The 21138-nt window shown below is 38.1% G+C and overlaps 1 protein-coding gene across 7 annotated transcripts in view; it reads right to left on the reverse strand.

Annotated features, from left to right (window-relative positions):
- LOC149806290 (centrosomal protein of 112 kDa-like) overlaps positions 1 to 21138 on the reverse strand; it is a 126831-nt gene that overhangs the window by 15627 nt on the left and 90066 nt on the right. For all 7 annotated transcript variants that reach the window (XR_016419885.1, XR_016419887.1, XR_016419884.1 and 4 more), the window contains 4 exons: positions 20119 to 20262; positions 16981 to 17067; positions 11430 to 11492; positions 10947 to 10999 (listed from right to left, as the gene is read on the reverse strand). Coding sequence is in view for 3 of the 7 variants with exons in the window: in XM_089951232.1 (XP_089807358.1) it covers positions 10947 to 10999; positions 11430 to 11492; positions 16981 to 17067; positions 20119 to 20262 (347 nt within the window). In the remaining 4 variants the exon portion in view is untranslated. The remainder of the gene's footprint in view (positions 1 to 10946; positions 11000 to 11429; positions 11493 to 16980; positions 17068 to 20118; positions 20263 to 21138) is intronic.

Genomic DNA, 21138 nt, shown 5'->3' on the forward strand with positions numbered 1-21138 from the left:
AGAATGATGGACAACACTGCAGTGCAGGTACCGACTGCATGCGTCCATATCGAAACACCCTACTGGACAGGCGCAGTGACAGCGTGTTGCGTAAAACGCCTGTTGTATGATTTAATCATAGGTAACATAGAAGGGGTAGTGAATCAAATAGCGCCAGGGATAGCAGTGGTTGATATTCCAACCTCCATGGCGACTGAAACCAGGTTGCAAGCTGCAGAGTTTAAGAAAACTAAAAGTACCTGATGCCATACCAACGATAAATAAAGAGGCATTAATTAAGGAACAAACTAAAGACGAGTCGTTGTCAGTAATCAGAAAGAAAGCCGCGTCATGGGAAGTCATGAAATGCAAAGGCAGGAGTAGCCATAGATTCAAATATAATAACAATATTTTACATAGGGAGCATACTACTCATGAAGGCAGACAATTTACACAGGTAATGGTGCCGCAGGACTATAAACCGCATGTGTTGAAGTTAGCACACGAGTCAATGATGGGGGTTTCATCTGGGGTCCACGAAAACCAAAGACCGGGTATTTATGAAGTTTTACTCGCCAGGGGCCCACAGGGATGTAACAAGGTATTGCAGATCCTGCGACATTTGTCAAAAAACGCAATATAAAGGGAGAGTTAAGTGCATACCTATCGGTAAAATGCCCTTGATTGAAACTCCATTCAAACGTGTGGCTATAGATATTGTGGGTCCGTTATCAACCCTTACTGATCGAAATAATAGATACATCTTGACCATGGTCGATTATGCAGCCAGGTACCCGGAAGCTGTCGCTCTACCATCCATCAAAACTGAGCGAGTGGCCGAAGCCTTAGTGGAAATGTTTAGTAGGCTAGGGATGCCGAAGGAGATTCTGACAGACTGTGGGTCGCAGTTCACCTCAGGACTCATGGCAGAAGTTAGTAGACTTCTATCGATCAGGCAATTATGGACCGCTCCGTATCACCCAATGTGCAACGGGCTAGTTGAGAAGTTCAATGGAACACTCAAACAAATGTTGCGATGGATGTGCGCATAACACCTGAACAATTGGGACAGATATCTCCATGCAGGATTGTTCGCATACCGAGAGGTTCCCCAAGAGAGCCTAGGATTCTCGCCGTTTGAACTCTTATATGGGAGAATGGTGCGAGGGCCGATGAAAATTCTAAGACAGCTATAGTCGGATGATGAAGCAGATAATGAAATTTGAACCAGATACCAGTACATATGTGATTTGAAGGACAAGTTGAGAGAGACTTGTGCAATAGCCCATGAAACGTTGAGGCAAGCTAGCAGTCGTGCAGCATGGTATTATAATTCAAAAGCGCGCGATAGAAAATTCAGAAAGGGTGACAGAGTTTTGGTTTTACTTCCGACTGATAAAAACAAATTAGTGTTGCAGTGGAAAGGTCCGTATATCATCGTAGATGAAAAGGGAGGTATGGATTACACTACTGATGTAAGGCGAAATTCCCGCATGTTCCATGCTAACTTGTTAAAACGCTATTACGATCGAGCAAATGCGAAGACAGAACAAGCAGCTTTAAATGTGGTCAGTGTAGCCATCATCGAGGATGATGATGAGGGACAAGAGTCCATTCCAGGGCTTAATCTAAATGGATTGTGGAATATGAGAGGGGGAAGACTGGAGTCAATGTGGGTCCCGACTTGACAGAATGTCAAAGAAAGGAGGCCCGGGATCTCATTGAGAAATACCCAGATGTATTTTTGGACAAACCCGGTCAAACAGGTGTTCTAGAACAGAGTATTAAACTTATGTCACATGAGCCATTTCGGGTCAAGGGTTACCCTATGCCTCATGCATCCAGAGATATCATCGAAAAGGAAGTGGAAGAAATGCTAAAGTTGGGGGTCATAGAGAGGTCCTTATGCGTCACCTGTCGTCCTAGTTAAAAAGAAAGATGGCACGAACAGGTTCTGCATCGATTTTTGCCAATTGAATACGCGAACTGTATTTGACGCCGAACCCATACCAGACGTAGAAAGCATCTTCGTACATATGGCAGGGCACAAATATATGACGAAGCTGGATCTGACAATTGGATATTGGCAGATACCACTGTCATTGGAAACGAAAGAAATGACGGCGTTCGCCACTGAGAGTGGATTATACCAGTTTCGAGTTTTACCATTTGGTTTGGTAAATGCTGGGGCTAGCTGTGTAAGGTTAATGCGAAAAGTGATGCAAGGGTTTCAGCATGTAGAGACTTATATCGACGATATCTTTATATACAGCGATACATGGGAAGAGCATCTGCGTGATGTTGCCAGGGTTCTAGATAGATTACATAAAGCTAAATTAACTGTAAAACCTGTCAAATGCAACATGGCGTATGGAAGTTTAGAATGTGTGGGACACGTAGTCGGGAGGGTAAACGAGTTGAAACCCAACCCCAAGAAACTTGCAGCAATCAGGGATTCATTGCCACCTGAGTCAAAGAAACAAGTCAAGTCATTCATTGGACTAGCGGGGTATTATCGCAAATTCATCCCTAATTTCACGGCCATTGCAAGTCCTTTAATGGACCTGACCAAAAAGGAACAACCAAACAAGATTCAGTGGGGGAAAATCAGGATAGAGCTTTTAACACTTTTAAGAAGCTGCTAACAGAAGCACCCATACTGAAATTGCCAGAACTAAACAAAATGTTCATTCTGAGAACCGATGCTTCAGAGATAGGACTAGGGGTGGTACTATTACAGGAGCAGGGTGGAGTCAAACTCCCAGTCACCTACACCAGCAGGAAATTGCTTCCGAGGGAAAAGAATTTCTTGGTGATAGAAAAAGAGTGCTTGGCAGTAGTCTGGGGAATAGATAAATTCCAAACCTACCTCTATGACCGAGAATTCAATTTGGAAACCGACCATCAACCTCTGCTTTACCTCAATAAGGCCAAAATTAATAATTCACGGTTGATGCAATGGGCCTTGTCTTTACAACCCGACAGATTCCGGATTGAAGCTATAAAAGTCACGAAAAATGTAGGTGCAGATTATCTCAGCAGAAGTTGAACCATTTTGTTAACCATATCGTGTGATTTCGTAGTCTTAAAATGTAGGTATACTTTTTTTTTTGAAGGGGGGAGGTGTGTTACGAAATACCTGATATGGCTTGCTTAGACCACCATAAATTCCAGCATCTGATGTGTTTTGCATGCCATAGTATCTGGTAAATATACTTTTTCTTTGCATCGCATGACGCCTTTATTGCTTGCGCGCACGTGCGTAATATATATTACTTAGGGATCTTGACTAACACAGCCATTAGAGGGAAGCTTTTTATGTATTTAGCCGTCAGGGCAGGATCGCCATTATGTTCTAGTTTGAGCCAACGAGTTGGGCGAGTTATATTATTTTTAATCAACTCTTTTTAATTAATGTTCAGTTTTGCAAAACAGGTTCAATGTTGTATTATACGTTTGCATTGTTTTATCGTACTTGTAGTTTAATTCATCAAGAGTGTATGGCTCATGTAATTTGGTAGTGAGAGATGGTATGATTCGGATTATTAACAGGGATTTGAACATACATGCAATACTCCTGTTGGTAGGTCATCTTGTCGCTATTATTATTACTAATATTGAAGACGTATTATGTATGTATTAGAGTTTTAGTATATCATATGTCTATTTTTTTGTATGCCATTCGTACATCATAGTCGTACATAAGGAATATTTCAAGTGTGTTAGACCGCTCCGGTGGCCTAGTGGTTAGAGCGTCCGCCTCGGATGCAGGAGGTCGTGGGTTTGATCCCCGGCTGAGTCATACCAGAGACTTAAAAAATGGTACTAACAGCTGCCTCGCTTGGCGTTCAGCATTAAGAGGTTAGTGTTAGGACTGGTTGGCCTGGTGTCAGGATAATGTGACTGGGTGGGACATCATGCTACATGTCTGCGGCATGATGCCCCAGTGCTAGACATCACTATAAACTGCCACAGTGCAGACATCGTAGCGATATGACTGAAAAATTGTTAAAGCTACGTTAAAAATAAAAATCACATCACATCACATCAAGTGTGTTAGTATTAATCCATTTGAAATGCTCAGATATTTTAATCTAGATACACAGAAAGCAGACTATTTGGAAAGTTGTATCTTTTCATATTCAGCCAACTAGGTGTGGATAACTAGGCGTGGATTACTAGTTGTGGATAACTAGGTATGAGTATCTAGGTCTGGATAACTGTGTGCAGACTGACTAGGTGTAGCCAGAGGCCACAGCAATAGTGATGAAAGACTGCCAGGAAAGTGCCAATGTACATGTGCACGAAAAGTCTGGATGGTTGAAGTGACCAAGCCAGGAAGCGGGTCAAAGGGCATATGAAATGTCAAGTAAACGTTGGACATACATATAAGAATTTCATTATAGTGTTTGACTGTAAGAAGGTCATAGTGTTTGACTAAGAGAATTTCATTATAGTCTTTGACTATATAGGGAAAGGTCAGCATATTGGTTGACCATAGAGACAAAAAGCATGGTAGTGTTTAATTATCTGAGACAACTTTATAATTATTGAATGTTTCAAATAAATATATCTGTTCTTCATCATAGTTTTCCATTGGATCCATATTATGTACCTTTGTATTTATTTTGATGCCATGTTACTTCATCATTAGTGTGAGAGAATATTACATCTTTTTATTGTCACTCACATACGTGTTTGTTATTTCTTTAATACCAATTCAGTCTCAAAGGGTATTAGCTCAATTATGTTACACCAAGCAAATAATCCATTTAAACCAGGACAAGAAAGTCTGTGTTGATATATACTCCTGTCCTATCTTGAGAGGTAGAAAGAGGCGTGATCTCCCTTGATGCAAGGGCTGTATTATTATGGTACCACTTCAAAGCCCAAACTAGGTCTTTTAGGTGGCCTTCAGCTGATGTGTCCAGATGAAACAGAGGTTTAATGATGAATGTCTGGTTAAATGTGGAAGGAAGCAATGAAAGAGGATGCCATCATGAGTAAAGCTGACTTGACTAGTTGGAACTTCATGTACTTCGGGTCTGCTGATAGGGCATGTATATGGCTAATTCTGCCTGCAGTCACTAGTGCCATGAGGAAGCAACTCTAGTATGAAATGTGTGCCAAAGATGCCCTTGAAATTAAAACAAAAGGTGTCTTGTTCAGCCAGGTTAATACCCAAGATAGGTTTCATTTTGGACATAGGGTTAATGTTTCAGCAGTGTATATTCAAAATTATTTAGTAGGTCTTATAAGTCCTTGTTTTGTCTGAAATTCTCTCTTCCATGATAACAAAAGGTGATCATTGAGCAGTAAACTTTTATTGTACCTGGTGTTAATTTTTTCTCTTCATAGAGCCAGAGGAGGAAATTAGCTATTTGCAGTATAGATGCCTGGAGAGGCAGGATATGTTCATTTGTGCACCACAGACAGAAAATGTGCCATTTGTCTTCATATGCTTTCAGAGTGGAATGACTTCATGCCTGAACAATTCTCTCCACAACTGGTTGCGAGAATTGTTTAATTCTGAGGGCCTGTTTAATATGATCCAGACATGCAGGTTCAGTAGCTCTTGGCAGGGATGAAACAACTGCCATCGTGATTGTTTGAGTGATGAGGGAAAATATGAATTTTCCAAGGAGTTTCCAGTGTAAGATTGATGAGGCCACTGACCCATGACTTCAACCATCTGAGTGGTGCAATGAGGATGAGATGACAAGCTGACTCTCTTGCTTTTTGTATCGCTTTTGGCACCAGAAGTGCTGGAGAGTAGGCATCCAGGTCATTCCATTATAGCAATAGTGCATCCACTGCCCAAGCTTTGGAGTCTGGGACTGGAGAGACAAAGGTAGGAGTTTGGCACTTCACCTTGTCCCAAATAGGTCCACCAATGGTCAGTCCCATTGGGTACATATCTGGGTGAAAACTGAGTGATGAAGAGGCCATTCCATCTGTATTAGTTGCCTGTTCCAAGACAAAAAATCAGCCAGTATGTTTATGTGTCTCAGGATGTGGTGAACATGTGACAAGACCTCTTTAGAAAGTCCCACACCATGATGTAATGCCTTCTGTACATGCCTCAGTATAGACTGTAATCTCAGGCAGTTGTACTTACCAAGTTATATCCACCCAGAGCAAAGTTTGGATGCCCCAATTCCAAAGATGATGCCTCAAATGTGTGCAGATGGTGAGCGGTTGGCCCAGTGGGCAAACTTTTGGCCTCCATTGGGACATAAGAATCATCTGTAATGGTAACAGAGAATAGCGAAATAGGACAATGAGGTTTGCATTTAGTAAGCCCAATGTGAAGGAATTCCCATGCAGATAGAATTTTCCTCGAAAGTAAAGAAGCCAACATGGTTTGGATTTTTAAATGACCTGGTCCTGAATGAGAGGATCAAGGTTGCCTGTGTACTGAGCTCCATACCTAGGTGAACAAATTGTTGAAATTTTTCCTTGTTGATGAGAAGCCTAGGCTGGTAAGCAATGCAACAAGGGTTATCATGTTGTGTTTTAGATATAACACACCTGAAATTTCTGCAGGATGCCGTTCAAGAAACTTGTTGTTGCCACTGTAGAAATGGTCCAGACATGCATTATTACTTGATTCATCATTTGAGTGAAGACCCAGGGGATGACGCTGAGTACCAATGAAAGTGCCCTGAATTGGTATACGATGATGTAGGCAAATCACAGGAATGTCCTGGAAGCCTAGTGAATTGGGACATAAAAATATGCATCTTTTAAGTCCATAATGATGGCAAAGTCTCCCTCTTGATGGCTTTCCAAAATACACTGTGGTGTTTCCAATGAGAACCATGGGACATGAATGAATTGATTAAGTATGCTTATGTTAATGACTAGAGGCAGAGTGCCATTGCCTGTGGGACCAAAACAAGTCTAGGATAAAACCCCAGAGAAATGATGAAATGAATGATAGGACCCTCTTGGTGCTATATCTACTTTGGAAAACTGTGGGCATCGCTTGGTGGAGCTGAGATAGGATGGTTTTCTGAGGATTATGTCCTATGTGTGGCCTTTGGGTCCTTACTTTCCCTGTATCAATGCTGCAGTTGTGGGGGAGGGGAACTGGTCTCCCTGGTGGCTTGTTTTCAGACTTCTTCAATCTGACCATGAAAAGGATAGTTAGAGGATAAAGGCTGTGCTCTTAGCTTGGCTTTTTGTTGATCCTTCTGGAAAGCTCAGGCAGAGAGCATCTAGTTGCATTCCACCAATTGTAAATTTGTAGCTGTGGATACGTCATTGGCCAAAGTGTGTTTAGTGGCTCTGTTCAGTAATTGGACCATTCCTGAAACCAATTCCCATGCATGATATTTGTTGTGGAAGAAGAGAAGGTATGTTCCGCATGTTGGAAGATAGCCATAGAGACAAAGTCCAACATTAATGCCATGGTAATGATATTGCACACTAACTGCCAAGTGTCATCAAAAGCCATCTGATCCATACATTTAGAGTGTGGCTTTGTCATCCCCGGTTTCCAAATGAAATACTGGTGCATGGCCAAGGAAGAACTGCCGACAAACTGATGATGCAGGCAGGTCAGAATGTCGTAACCCTCTCAGACTGCAGACTTCCATTTCATCATAAGATCAAGAGATGCTGCAGTTCTGGTCCAGGTTGCTGATGGAGTGGGAGGAGGGATCAAAGGTGGAAAATGTTTTAAATGGAGGTTTGGAAGTCTAATTCTTCCTGTGAAATCAGATAATTAGGAATCATGATGAGATCACTTGAGAACAAACAACATCTGCTTGGTTGCATGAGGTGAGGCTAAGGTCTCCTATAATGCATGAGACTTAACTAGCAAAGCATGATGAGGTCTGCTGCTCACTAAACTCATAGAAAGCCCTGAATTAGAAACTGTGACTTTGAGACAGTCCCTGAGTAAAAAGTATCTTCTTGTGGCAGAGGGTAGAGAGATTGCAAAGTGACATCTGTTGAAGTGAGAGGAACTATTCACAGCCTCATGCTGAATGAGTGTCTTGAGGTGGTATGTGCTTTAGACAGGTCCCTGCAATGTCTGCACAAATCAGGTTCAATGCACTGGAAGCACGGCTGTGATTGAGCCCATAATATGGATGCTTTGGACCTTCGTGATCCATAGTATATGGCCTAGGCCAGTCACAAGAGAAAAAGGCCATCCATGTGGAGAGGATATCATCATGATTATCAGCATGGGATGGGTTGTGGAATGCTTGATCCCCGTAAACTGTATGCTGCTGAGTGAGACAGAACTTGGTTGTTTGTTTAGCTCTGTCCCTTGCTGTTTCAACACAGGAATCAAGACAGGAATCAAGTCAAACCCTGAGGAGGCAAGGAAGAGGGAGTTGCCATTAATGGGTGCCAGAACTGTTTCTGAGTGTGTCAATGTCCAGCTCTTCGTGGCTGAAGGGTAAGAGTTGATTGACCTCCCTTATCTGCCAGAAATTCTCACACTGATGAAAGGTCAGCATGTAGACTGGTGACATCTTCATCCTTAGCTGAGCATTTCAGCGCTTTACTCATAGTTCTAATCTTAAGACAAATAGATCAAAACATAAAACTGCAGCCCTCAACCTGTCTTTAGAATCCAATGTTAGTGCAGAGCTAAAGAGTTGAACCAGAAATTGATAACAGTCTAATAAAGCAATGAAGCATACATGTAAAATATAATGACCATACTACCTGCAGGGAGAAGTATAAGCCTGTGGGCATGCACATGTTGTTTGAATACAGAGTGGACACAGAGCTATACCAAATGATGGTTACCTGGAAAAAATTGTGATAGCAGTCGATTTCATTTACCTGTAGGGAAGGTCAAGGATGGCAAAAACAGGTAGAATCGTTAAAGCATGATGTTCTGATGCTAAGGATGCCATTGTATGAGAAACTCACCTGTATGTACCAGTACTGATGGAATCATATGTATATAAGGAGTTTCTTAAGAGCATAAAGACAAGCACATATAAAAATATTGTAGCCCAAACCTATCTTGTGAAGTCATGTAGGCTACCTGTGCAAGTGACTAAGTGCTCTTTAAATATGATGGAATGTTCATGCTGATAAAACTGACTCAAGTGTTGCCCACAGAAACATGCATTTGGATAGAAAGCTTACCTGTACTTGTCAAAACAGAAATATACACCAGTGTCTACATTACAAATAAACCTTCACATAAAAGGGAACTGAGGTACCATTACAGATATATTCAAAGTAGGTGTGCCAATATCCATTACGAGACAGGCCCACATACTGCCTGTACAAGTAAAAATCACTGAAGTTGGTGCCCCAATGCTACTAAAACGCCTTGGAAATGTGTAATGGAACTACACGTGTATTAGCAGGTTTGTTGTTTTGAGCATTGCGGCTGGCACGTTCATTAAATAACTATAGCCCAGATTTAATGTACAGCCACTTAGGCTCCCATGCAATGTGATGATGACAAAGTGTTAGCAAATTGTAAAGGTAGAACTTTGTTGGTATAGGAAGAGAAAAAGTTTGAAATATATGTGGATTATACTTGTAATGATATATCTTCCATGTAGAATCTGGCTTTTGCAAGGCCTCTCGTGACAAGAGTGTGCTACTTGGGATGAGCAGATGTATTAACAGGAAGGTTCTTAGACTTTGCTGCCAATTCTTATGCATAAGGGAGGTCACTCTGTCCAACCACCACATAGATTGGCAGACAACTTTTAGCTCCCTTTAGTTAAAAGTAGTATCTGGGAGTGCTGGATTTGCGAGGTAGTAGTAGGTTTCCTAAGTAGTATGATTAGGCAACATATTTAAAAAAGAAACATGATTTAGGTGTGTTTGTGTACATTGTTCTCTCCCCTTTCCTTATCAGGCCAACCCTATGATGAAAAAACCTCTGGTGAGAAGGACAGTATGGATCATTACAGTGCCTGTCATCATGGGGTAGGCCTCTTTTGAGAAAGGCCTTATCAAAGGAGACCACTGTGCATGTAAAGGACATGAAACCTTTCATCAAAGAGTTGGGGTTTCTTAAGGTGCCTTGTCAGAGGGAACAACTGTACTGGTGAAGGATACGTTCGCCTCTCATCATGGGGTGGGTCTCTCTTGAAGGGCCTTGAAAGAAGGGACAACTATATTGGTGGATTCTTTTTAGTGATGAACCTCTCTTGAGATGGGCCTGATAAGAGAGAACCACTGTGCTGGTGAAGGATATGACAAGATCTTATCATGAGGTGGGGCTCTCTAGAGATGGTCCTAAAGGACACCTGTCCTAGTGAAGGATATGGCAGCCTGCATCATTGGATTGTGTTCTCTTGAGTGGCCTTGTAAGCAGAGATATCTGTACTGGTGAAGGATATGGTAGTCTCTCCTCAGAGATGAACCTCTCTTGAGAGGGGCCTCTCTATTAATAGGGCCTTGTAAGAGGGGACAAATGTACTTGTAAAGATGTATCCTTGTACAAATGTACTTGTAAAGATGTATCCTTGTACAAATGTACTTATAAAGATGTATCCTTGTACAAATGTACTTGTAAAGATGTATCCTTGTACAAATGTACTTGTAAAGATGTATCCTTGTACAAATTTACTTGTAAAGATGTATCCTTGTACAAATTTACTTGTAAAGATCTACCCTTGTACATCTTTACTTGTAAAGATTTATCCTTTAACAAAGTTTTATACCTGTACCTTCAATAAAATTTAATTTATGGAACAAAGGTCGCATATGAGCTGATGGAAGCATTTCCATATATTTACAAAGCCTCAACAGTGTCACAGGTAGATCACACTAATCTTTTTCATTGATGTTTGATTTCTATAAATGTATGAACATAGAGTTAAGTGTGGGAAGTTCCTGTGGAGTGAAGGATACTTTCTATTCTCAATTACTGAATAGAAAATAAAACGGTCTGCCCATACTGTTAAATACTGCTGCATTACCAAGATGTGAACTTTCACATGCAATGCTACTTATTCGTAACATGTACATACCTCTTGATATCTTCCCGCAGGTATGTTACCGTGGCTTGAAGCTCTGTTATTGTCTGAAATAATATACAGTTCACTGAAGTAATATACAATGACAAATATTCACAAATATCACGAAATTTTCTAGTGGATAAATTCAATGCAAATGGTATCATGTCAATAAAGTATGTACAGTAATAACTGGAAACAAACAATTTTAAAAAATATAACTACAAATAAATTCTGTTAATTTCTGATAGACAAAATTTGGACAGCAATGATTTAAAAAATTCTGGAACTATTATGAGTGTTTCTATGGTAACCACTGTATACTATGAGATGTAGGAATTTTCTGCAATAGAAACGTAGAATTTATTCTGTATTTAAAATACTTTAACATTATTGACTGGAACAATAAATCAAAGAAACAAAACATAATCAATGAGAATGACAAAGTATAAAGATGCCAACAGGTGATTTTTTATGAATATGCAAGGTTCTACTTACCTCAGTAGCCTTGTTTGCCCTCTCTGTGTACTCTTTCTCTATCCCTTTCAACCTTTCATTTGTCTAGAATTGAAAATCAAAGAAATATTAAAGACATTGTCCACAAATATATGGAATTTCTGCCATAAATGGTGCTATTTAACATGTTCTCTAAAACGTGACTTGGTTTCAACATACTGTTCGCTTATTATAAAGACATGGTATATTCATAATTAATACAGCCATCAGCATATTGCATTCATATTCAATAGTCATCAGTATATTGCATTCATATTCAATAGTCATCAGCATATTGCATTCATATTCAAGTCATCAGCATACTGCATTCATATTCAATAAAGTTATCAATATACTGCATTCATATGCAATACAGTCATCAGCATATTGCATTCATATTCAATATAGTCATCAATAGGTTGCATTCATATGCAATACAGTCATCAGCATATTGCATTAATATTCAATATAGTCATCAATATATTGCATTCATATGCAATACAGTCATCAGCATATTGCATTCATGTTCAATATAGTCATCAATATATTGCATTCATATGCAATAGTCATCAGCATATTGCATTCTTATTCAATGTAGTCATCAATATATTGCATTCATATGCAATACAGTCATCACCATATTGCATTCATATGCAATAGTCATCAGCATACTGCATTCATATTCAAGATAGTCATCAGCATATTGCATTCATATTCAAGATAGTCATCAGCATATTGCATTCTTATTCAATACAGTCATCAGCATAAGCTCTCTCCATAATGACAATAATAGAGTTGTATTTTTAATTTGACTTACTCTGTCTACCAAAATGTGCAAATACTGAATAAGTATAAATCTAATACAAAAATGCAAAAAGATATTTTATGGAGTCCAGAATAAAACTATAAAATTATGATACAATCATAATATTAGTACTTGGACGGAGGGTATTTATAGGTCTAACCTGCAGTCCAATCATAACTCTGTCAAAATAATTGAATAAATATATAAAGAAAGAAAGAAAGACTCAATAAGGAGGAAAGCTTTAATGTTTAATTGCTGATGAAGGAAAGTGGCTCCATTAATTAATACAAATACATGATACGTATATTTTGGTATAGTTTTTCACTGCGTAATGTTAAAACTGTTGAAGGGGCCCCGAGTGGCCAAGTGGTCTAAATCACTCTCCGTTACGGATCACTGCCATCTCACCTCTGTCTGTGTGGGTTCGAGTCTCAGATTCGGCCAATGTTGGTATGTGAGAAAGCTTGCCAGTAGCTTCTCGTGGGTCGGTGGTTCTTTCTGGGGTTTTCCTGGGTTCTTCCTCAACCATTAATACTGGCTGCCATGTATAGCCTATCGTGTGCTGAAAAATGGCATTAAACCCCACAACAACATAAAACTGTTGAATAGATTCAAGCTTGCTTGGTTGGCTAACAGCACTTTGGACACATTTATTGTCTGACCTATGGAAAAGGGAGCTAAGTGCCTTTCCAAACAACATATCAAGGTATCTAGCCCAGGCTGGCCTGGGTAGATAGTGAACCTGAGACTTTTGTTTTATGAGTCTGATGCCTTACCAACTCATCTACCATGGCTATCTAAGATAATTTTGATGAATCTGTCATTGTAAAGGTCTGGACAACTATGAAATCTCTATTGTACATGAATGGGAATAAACACAAATACCAAGTTTGCACAATTACAGTGTGACCTACCTATAGCATGCTCCATTATAACACGAATTCAGACATAACATGATTATGGCGAGGCTTCCAAAATTTCATACACATTAACTTTTCTCCTACACAAACAAATTATTTTTTCTTTCTTAAAATTATGAAAAGTAATGTGTAAAAAGTTTATCATTTTTGGGAAAGAGATTGTGTGTGAATTCTAATTAAGACAATCATGGTGTGGCTCCTGCATTTTCATGTACAAGCATTTATCTTGTATACAAATAAAGTTTTTTCTTCTTAAAAGTACAAAAAATAATGTGCAAACAGTTTATTCAGTGATCCCACTGGATTTCATCAGCGTCACAAATTGCAATTTATTTTCTTTACTGGCAGCAAAATATACCATCTGGTGATTTCACATACACACACACACACACACACTGTTGGCTGTTTAAACTTGTACATAAACCATGGGTTTGGAGTGAAGAAATTCAGAGGCACCATAAAAAAAGCCACAAACTTGATATAAGATGCACTGGAATTTATATATTGTCATATATAACAAATTTATTGTTCATACTGACTAACCACCTTAATAGTGCATTGCTATATCATAATCCGCTTATTCTGACATCTGGCCTGAGTACTGTATGCTGTGAGATCTTGGTATTTTTATTTTTTTAATTTTTTTAACAATTCTGGTAGTGGAGATCAACCACTATGAGGCACATAATGAATCTTTTTGACTAAAAAGTGTTGGACTATCTGCAACTTGCTAGTAATTAAAAAATTTATTTTGATTGACCTTTGTACTTGGATGGTAAGTAAAATTCCTCTTCTTTTCACTCATAGAATTAAATCCTTCAGAACACTCATATGTTCTTTAGTAATCCCTGTCAGAACAGAACACCTGTGTATTCATCATCTGTTGGCCCTTTTAAAAGATATTTCTGAAGCAGGTGTGGAAGGCAGCATCACTTCACCACCAGAAATGTCACCATAAAAAAAAACAAACAAACCAACACCTGGAGATCTACTTTTTGGTGTATCTACTGCCGGGACTAGATACAAGCAATCAACTTATGAAAGCAAGAAAAGTAACTGCTACAATCGACCAAACAATGGCCATTTACCTTTTTTTTTAAAATGTACCCAGAAAACTGATCACCTCTGAAGCACCAATCATTCTCGATAAATACTAAGCAAATGAAAAAAAATCAGTTTCAATCAATGGTCATTTAATGTCTGGTCCTCATGGCAACTTAAATAACACACCCTTCATCAAAGAAAGCCAACTACGATCTTTAATAAAAACAAATAACCTTTCATCAAAGGAAGTCAGCACCCAACTTAAATAAAAGCAATGGGATCTGATAAATTGTTTCATTTTCCAAAGTGACTGGAACACGTTTACTGTGCCATGAAAGTTTCATTTTTGCAGGAAAAAAATTATACTTAGTGGCATAAAATGTAAACTAAATTTCAATTCTTTTGAAACCACATATATATGGCCTTCAAGATAACTAAAGAAGGGGTATCTTGCAAAGATGTTTGTAAAAAAATTTAATTTGTTCACATGTTTTCATTTCCCTATGAATATCCTCATGCCCTGGGTAGCATCGGCAAGATGCTGCTGTTTCCAGCTGACCAAAATCTAGGCCAATTTAAGTTCATGTACACGTAAACTGCTAGAGTCTTGTGCTACTTGCTACAATTGTAGTGAATTGTTAAGTGACAACTGGATATAGATTAAAACAAGGACTACCATTTATTTAATAAATGTGTTATTTGTTTTCTAACAGGATGAGAGTCATACATGAAGTTTATAATATGTGATCTATACTTGAATTCATGGATTTATTATATACAAGTACAGTATTATTTAAAGTATTATGGATTGTACTACACAAATGTAATTTGTCAATATACAATTGTTTTTTAGACTAGTTTATTTTCATTTAATCGAAAGCATGTATTTTTGCACCCACTTTTTTTTACCCCACCCCCCACCCCTGCCAGCCATATTTTAGGTAATTGCATCTTTTTCTTCAGCTAACTGACTTGACTGGATATAACATGATTTGGTCTATAACACAGTCATGTTCTATGGACCTCAACTACCATGTTACAGTGAGGTCACACTTTATTTACAATAAAATAGAATTGATTTCAGTGGCTAGTTACCATGGTAATACAACAGGTCAAAGATGTAAACAGTATTTATCTGGTTGTTAGAAATTCTGTACAAAAGACCATTCAGAAATCATATTTATTAATAAACCCCTTAAGTTATTTACACACAACTGACCAGAAATAATTTTATTATATCTCTTTCAGCAATTTATGAATAGGACCAATCAGATATCAATGTTTATTAATAAACCCCTTAAGGGAATGAAAAAAGGACTGACTAGATATATTTTTTTATTATATCTCTCTCAAGCGATTTGTAAATAAGACCAATGAGATACCATGGTTTATTATAAACCCCATTAAGTGATATCCTATGCAAATACATTGTTAGAGATGATTCTGTATGCTTTTCTCTTGTTGGGCATTGTCAGGGACTTAATGAATACTAACATTTATGATTTCCTCTTGTTGGGCATTGTCAGGGACTTACTGAATACTAACATTTATGATTTCCTCTTGTTGGGCATTGTCAGGGACTTACTGAATACTAACATTTATGCTTTTCTCCTGTTGGGCATTGTCAGGGTCTATAGTTCCTGTTTGTAATGCCCACCCTCTGTCATATCAGGGTCTATAGTTCTTGTTTGTAATGCCCACATTACTTTCATATCAGGGCCTATAGTTCTTGTTTGTAATGCCCACCCTACTAAAAATGACACAGATCTAGATCTGCAGTCACATTATGTCCTGGCAGATCTGCAGTACAAGCACAAAAATACTGTTTCTTATTGTGCATAATGCCAACCATACTAGAAACAACACAGACCCAGATCTGCAATCACATTATGTCCTGACAGATTTGGGTCTATGTAACATCTACTCAATTCAAACAACACAGGCCTAGATATCAAGTCCCATTATACCCTGGCAGATCAATGTGTATATACATTATGTCCACTGAACTACAGGCAACATTGAACTACAGGCAATAGTGAACTACATGCAACACTGAACTACAGGCAACATTGAACTACATGCAACATTGAACTACAGGCAATACTGAACTACAGGCAACATTGAACTACAGGCAACATTGAACTACAGGCAACACTGAACTACAGGCAATACTGAACTACAGGCAACATTGAACTACAGGCAACATTGAACTACAGGCAACACTGAACTACAGGCAATACTGAACTACAGGCAACACTGAACTACAGGCAACATTGAACTACATGCAACATTGAACTACAGGCAATACTGAACTACAGGCAACACTGAACAACAGGCAATACCGCAATCACATTTTGTCCTGGCAGATCAACAAATATGGTCTTTGTGTCCATTGAACTACAGGTATTACTACAGTCACATTTTGTCCTGGAATATTAGGGTGTATGCCTTTTGTGTCTAATGTCCACCCTACTGCAAACAAGTGAGACCCAAATATGCAGTCACATAATGTGGAGGAAGAATCAGACCATACACCTTTTGTGTAAAATACCCATCCAACTGCAAAAAACAGGGTCCTATTATGTCCAAGAAAATAACGGTACATGCTCTTTGTGAATAATGCCTATACAACCATAAACAACATGAACCTTGACCTTCTGTTATTTCATGCTCTGGAAGATCATGGTCTATCTTTGTTTAGTAGAAGCCACAATCTGAAGATGGATTGACATTATATTGCAGAGTATGTAATCATCAAAAGGAAGCCCTTAATTTTGCTGCTGACCTTTTCCAGCATCTGCTCCATCTCGGTGCTGTGTGTCTTTTGCAGTTCCAACCGCTGCTGCTCAAGTTCTGACCGGTAACGAGATAACTATCAGAAATAAAAAGAAAAAAGAATAAACAACACATGTATCAATGAAGAATCAATACAGCGTGCATGACGTGGACAGCCACTCTTGGACCAGAAGCAGAGAATCTAATCAATGATTAAAAAAGAGAAATGTAATATGGCAAGAATGGTGAGCATATATAAATGGTTCTGTCATATTTTCTTGACTAATTTGTGTTACTGACATTAAGGAGACATGAAATACTTGAGGTAACCAATTGCAAATAACACTAACAGATTAGAAACTGACCATAAATATAATTTTAAGACCAAGGGAAGTTTTGCATGCAGAAAGGAAGTCATGCGTATAGAAAGGATGGAAGCTGATGCATGTAGGAAGAATGAAAGACAATGCACATGTAGGAAGGATGGAAAGTTATTGCATGTAAGAATGAAGGAAATTTGTGTAGTAGGAAGGAAGTTATACATTTAGAAAACTGTATTGAGAAACAGAAGTAAATCTGTCTATTTCAGATATTAAAATTAAAACCAATTCAAGACTTAAATGATCATTTCCAAAAATGTTTTGCAATGTAAAATTTTCAAAGGCAGTCAAATAATTTTAAATGGGCATGTGACAATACTTAAGCTTTAAAAAACTGAAATGTTCACTAACTCAATAAACATTTTTTAACATTCTCATCTGATGATTTGATTCTATGTGTGAGCAAAATCCAACAACCCTTGGCTTCTCCTGTAAAGTTTAGAAAACTGGGTTATGCTAGTTAAAACTGAGCCCTAAAATTAGTAAAATGCATTGAAATGAGTGAAACATTGCTCTAGATTGACTTCTAGTAAATAATATGGTAAAACAACTTTGAAAAAATTCAATATTCAAGAAAGCATTCTGCAAATCTGCAAATACATATAAATCATGAATATTCATCATTCTAAAGAGATCAGTACAGTTGATGTTAAATTTATGGAGGTTATCTTCTCATAATATTAAGTTTATGCAGCATTTGTCTTCTTGCGACATTAAGTTCATGTAACAGCTATCTTCTCATGTCATTAAGTTCATTAAGTTATCTTGTCAAGGCATTCAGTTTATGCAACAGTTATCTCCTCATGAAATTAAGTTTATGTAACAGTTATCTCCTCAAGACTTTTAAGTTTATGTAACAGTTATCTTCTTAACCCAGCATATAATCTGTATAATCCATTATCTCTGTCATTTGGCTAATCCTTGAAAGTCATTTTAAAAATTCCATTGTAAAGGTAGGCCAATCCTTGAAAGTCATTTTAAATATTCCATTGTAAAGGTAGGCCAATCCTTGAAAGTCATTTTAAATATTCCATTGTAAAGGTAGGCCAATCCTTGAAAGTCATTTTAAATATTCCATTGTAAAGGTAGGCCAATCCTTGAAAGTCATTTTAAATATTCCATTGTAAAGGTAGGCCAATCCTTGAAAGTCATTTTAAATATTCCATTGTAAAGGTAGGCCAATCCTTGAAAGTCATTTTAAATATTCCATTGTAAAGGTAGGCCAATCCTTGAAAGTCATTTTAAATATTCCATTGTAAAGGTAGGCCAATCCTTGAAAGTCATTTTAAATATTCCATTGTAAAGGTAGGCCAATCCTTGAAAGTCATTTTAAATATTCCATTGTAAAGGTAGGCCAATCCTTGAAAGTCATTTTAAATATTCCATTGTAAAGGTAGGCCAATCCTTGAAAGTCATTTTAAATATTCCATTGTAAAGGTAGGCCAATCCTTGAAAGTCATTTTAAATATTCCATTGTAAAGGTAGGCCAATCCTTTAGAGCCATTTACAATATTCCATTGTCTAGTTAGGCTAATCCTTGAAAGTCATTTTAAATATTCCATTGTAAAGGTAGGCCAATCCTTGAAAGTCATTTTAAATATTCCATTGTAAAGGTAGGCCAATCCTTGAAAGTCATTTTAAATATTCCATTGTAAAGGTAGGCCAATCCTTTAGAGCCATTTACAATATTCCATTGTCTAGTTAGGCTAATCCTTGAAAGTCATTTTAAATATTCCATTGTAAAGGTAGGCCAATCCTTGAAAGTCATTTTAAATATTCCATTGTAAAGGTATGCCAATCCTTTAGAGCCATTAAAAATATTCCATTGTCTAGTTAGGCTAATCCCTGAAAGTCATTTTAAATATTCCATTTGTAAGGGTAAGCCAATCCTTGAAAGTTGTTTAAAATATTCCTTTGTCAAGTTAGGCCAATCCTTGAGAGCCATTTAAAATATTCCTTCATAAAATTATCCTTCAAAATCATTTAAAATATTCCATTGTAAAATTATACTAATCCTTGGAAGTCATTTAAAATATTCCATTGTAAATTTAGACTAATCCTTGAAAGTCATTTAAAACTTGCCATCATAAAGTTAGGCAAATCCTTGCCCACCCATTAATTGTCAAGTGCATGAGTGTGTGTGTGTGTGCAAGAATGAGGAAAAATGTCTCTGGTATCTGACCTTGCCTCATAGTGTGTGTGTCTTTGTGTGTTTTAATATTTGTCCTTATAACTCAACACTCGATCGTGATCTGCGTGTAAATGTGTGTGAGAGTTTTGTGCCAATAGTCTTTAGTGATCTCTGTATATGTGTGAATGCCTGCCCCCAATTATCTGACCTCTACCTCATAATCTGTGTTTGTGTGTGCATGCATTTCTGACCCCCATTATCTGATGTCTGCCACATGATCTGAGTGTTTGTCTGCCTCTTATATTGGATCTCAGCCTTCTGATATTAATATGAGGGTCTATGTGTGTAAATGAGAGATCCTGCCAATGTGTTTAGACCTTAGTCTCATGATGTCGGTGTGAGTTTATATGTGTGTAAATGAGAGATCCTGCCAATGTGTTCAGACCTTAGTCTCATGGTGTTAATATGAGTGTACATGTGTGCAAGTGAGAGATCCTGCTAATGTATTCAGACCTTGGCCTCAGGATCTTAATCTTTGTGTATATGTAAGTGACAGATCTTGCCAATGTATTAAGATTTTAGTGTCATGGTCTGTTTCTACATGCGCATGTACATCTCTGTGCACATATAATCTGACCTCTGTCTCGTGGTCTCTCTGCATCTTCTGTTTTTCTTCCTCCCTCAATAACCCCAGCTCCACCAGCTGCTGTTTCCTTAGCTGATTTGCCTGCACCACTTCATCCTTAAGCTGTGAAACCTGCTGTTCCAACCCAGAGATTTTCTACATAAATATATACGTATAATATGGAATTATACGGACAACATGGATACTTCAGAAGTAAGAACTTTAAAGAGTATGACAATGCTACTCCAAAACAAACATTTTCTGAAATAAATTTTACAACTATTGTAGACATATGTGCAGCTGATAACAATGGATTATAAAACTATTAATGACTAAGCACAGTTAATATCAATGAATTATACAACTATAACAGACATATACACAGCAGGTTTTGATGAATTATACAACTATTATAGACATTGTATCCACAGTTATCAGGAAGCTTTTGTCTCATTACTCTCTGTACAGAAATGCAAGGCTAATTAAAACTAAATGCATGGCACAGAAGTGATTACTCCAGCACTGTGAATTTGTCTGAGCAGTCAAAAGGTATATGCAAACTGGACATGGTCAATGGTTGAAACATAAGTAATTATGCTGGTCACTGGTTGAGACTTAAGAAAAAATGCTGGTCACTGCTTAAGACCCAAGTGTTTGAAGCCTAACTAATTATCATGGTCACTGGTTGAGCCATAAATAATTATGCTGGTCACTGGTTGAGACCTAAGGAACTATGCTGGTCACTGGTTGAGACCTAAGGAACTATGCTGGTCACTGGCTGAGACCTAAGGAACTATGCTGGTCACTGGTTGAGACCTAAGGAACTATGCTGGTCACTGGCTGAGACCTAAGGAACTATGCTGGTCACTGGTTGAGACCTAAGGAATTATGCTGGTCACTGGTTGAGACCTAAGGAACTATGCTGGTCACTGGTTGAGACCTACGGAATTAGGCTGGTCACTGGCTGAGACCTAAATAATCATGCTGTCATTGACTGAGACCTAAGTAATCATGCTGGTCACTGATTAGAAC

Source organism: Sinohyriopsis cumingii, chromosome 2 (genome assembly GCF_028554795.1).
Source record: "Sinohyriopsis cumingii isolate HCF-2022 chromosome 2, ASM2855479v2, whole genome shotgun sequence".
NCBI lineage: Eukaryota > Metazoa > Mollusca > Bivalvia > Unionida > Unionidae > Sinohyriopsis > Sinohyriopsis cumingii.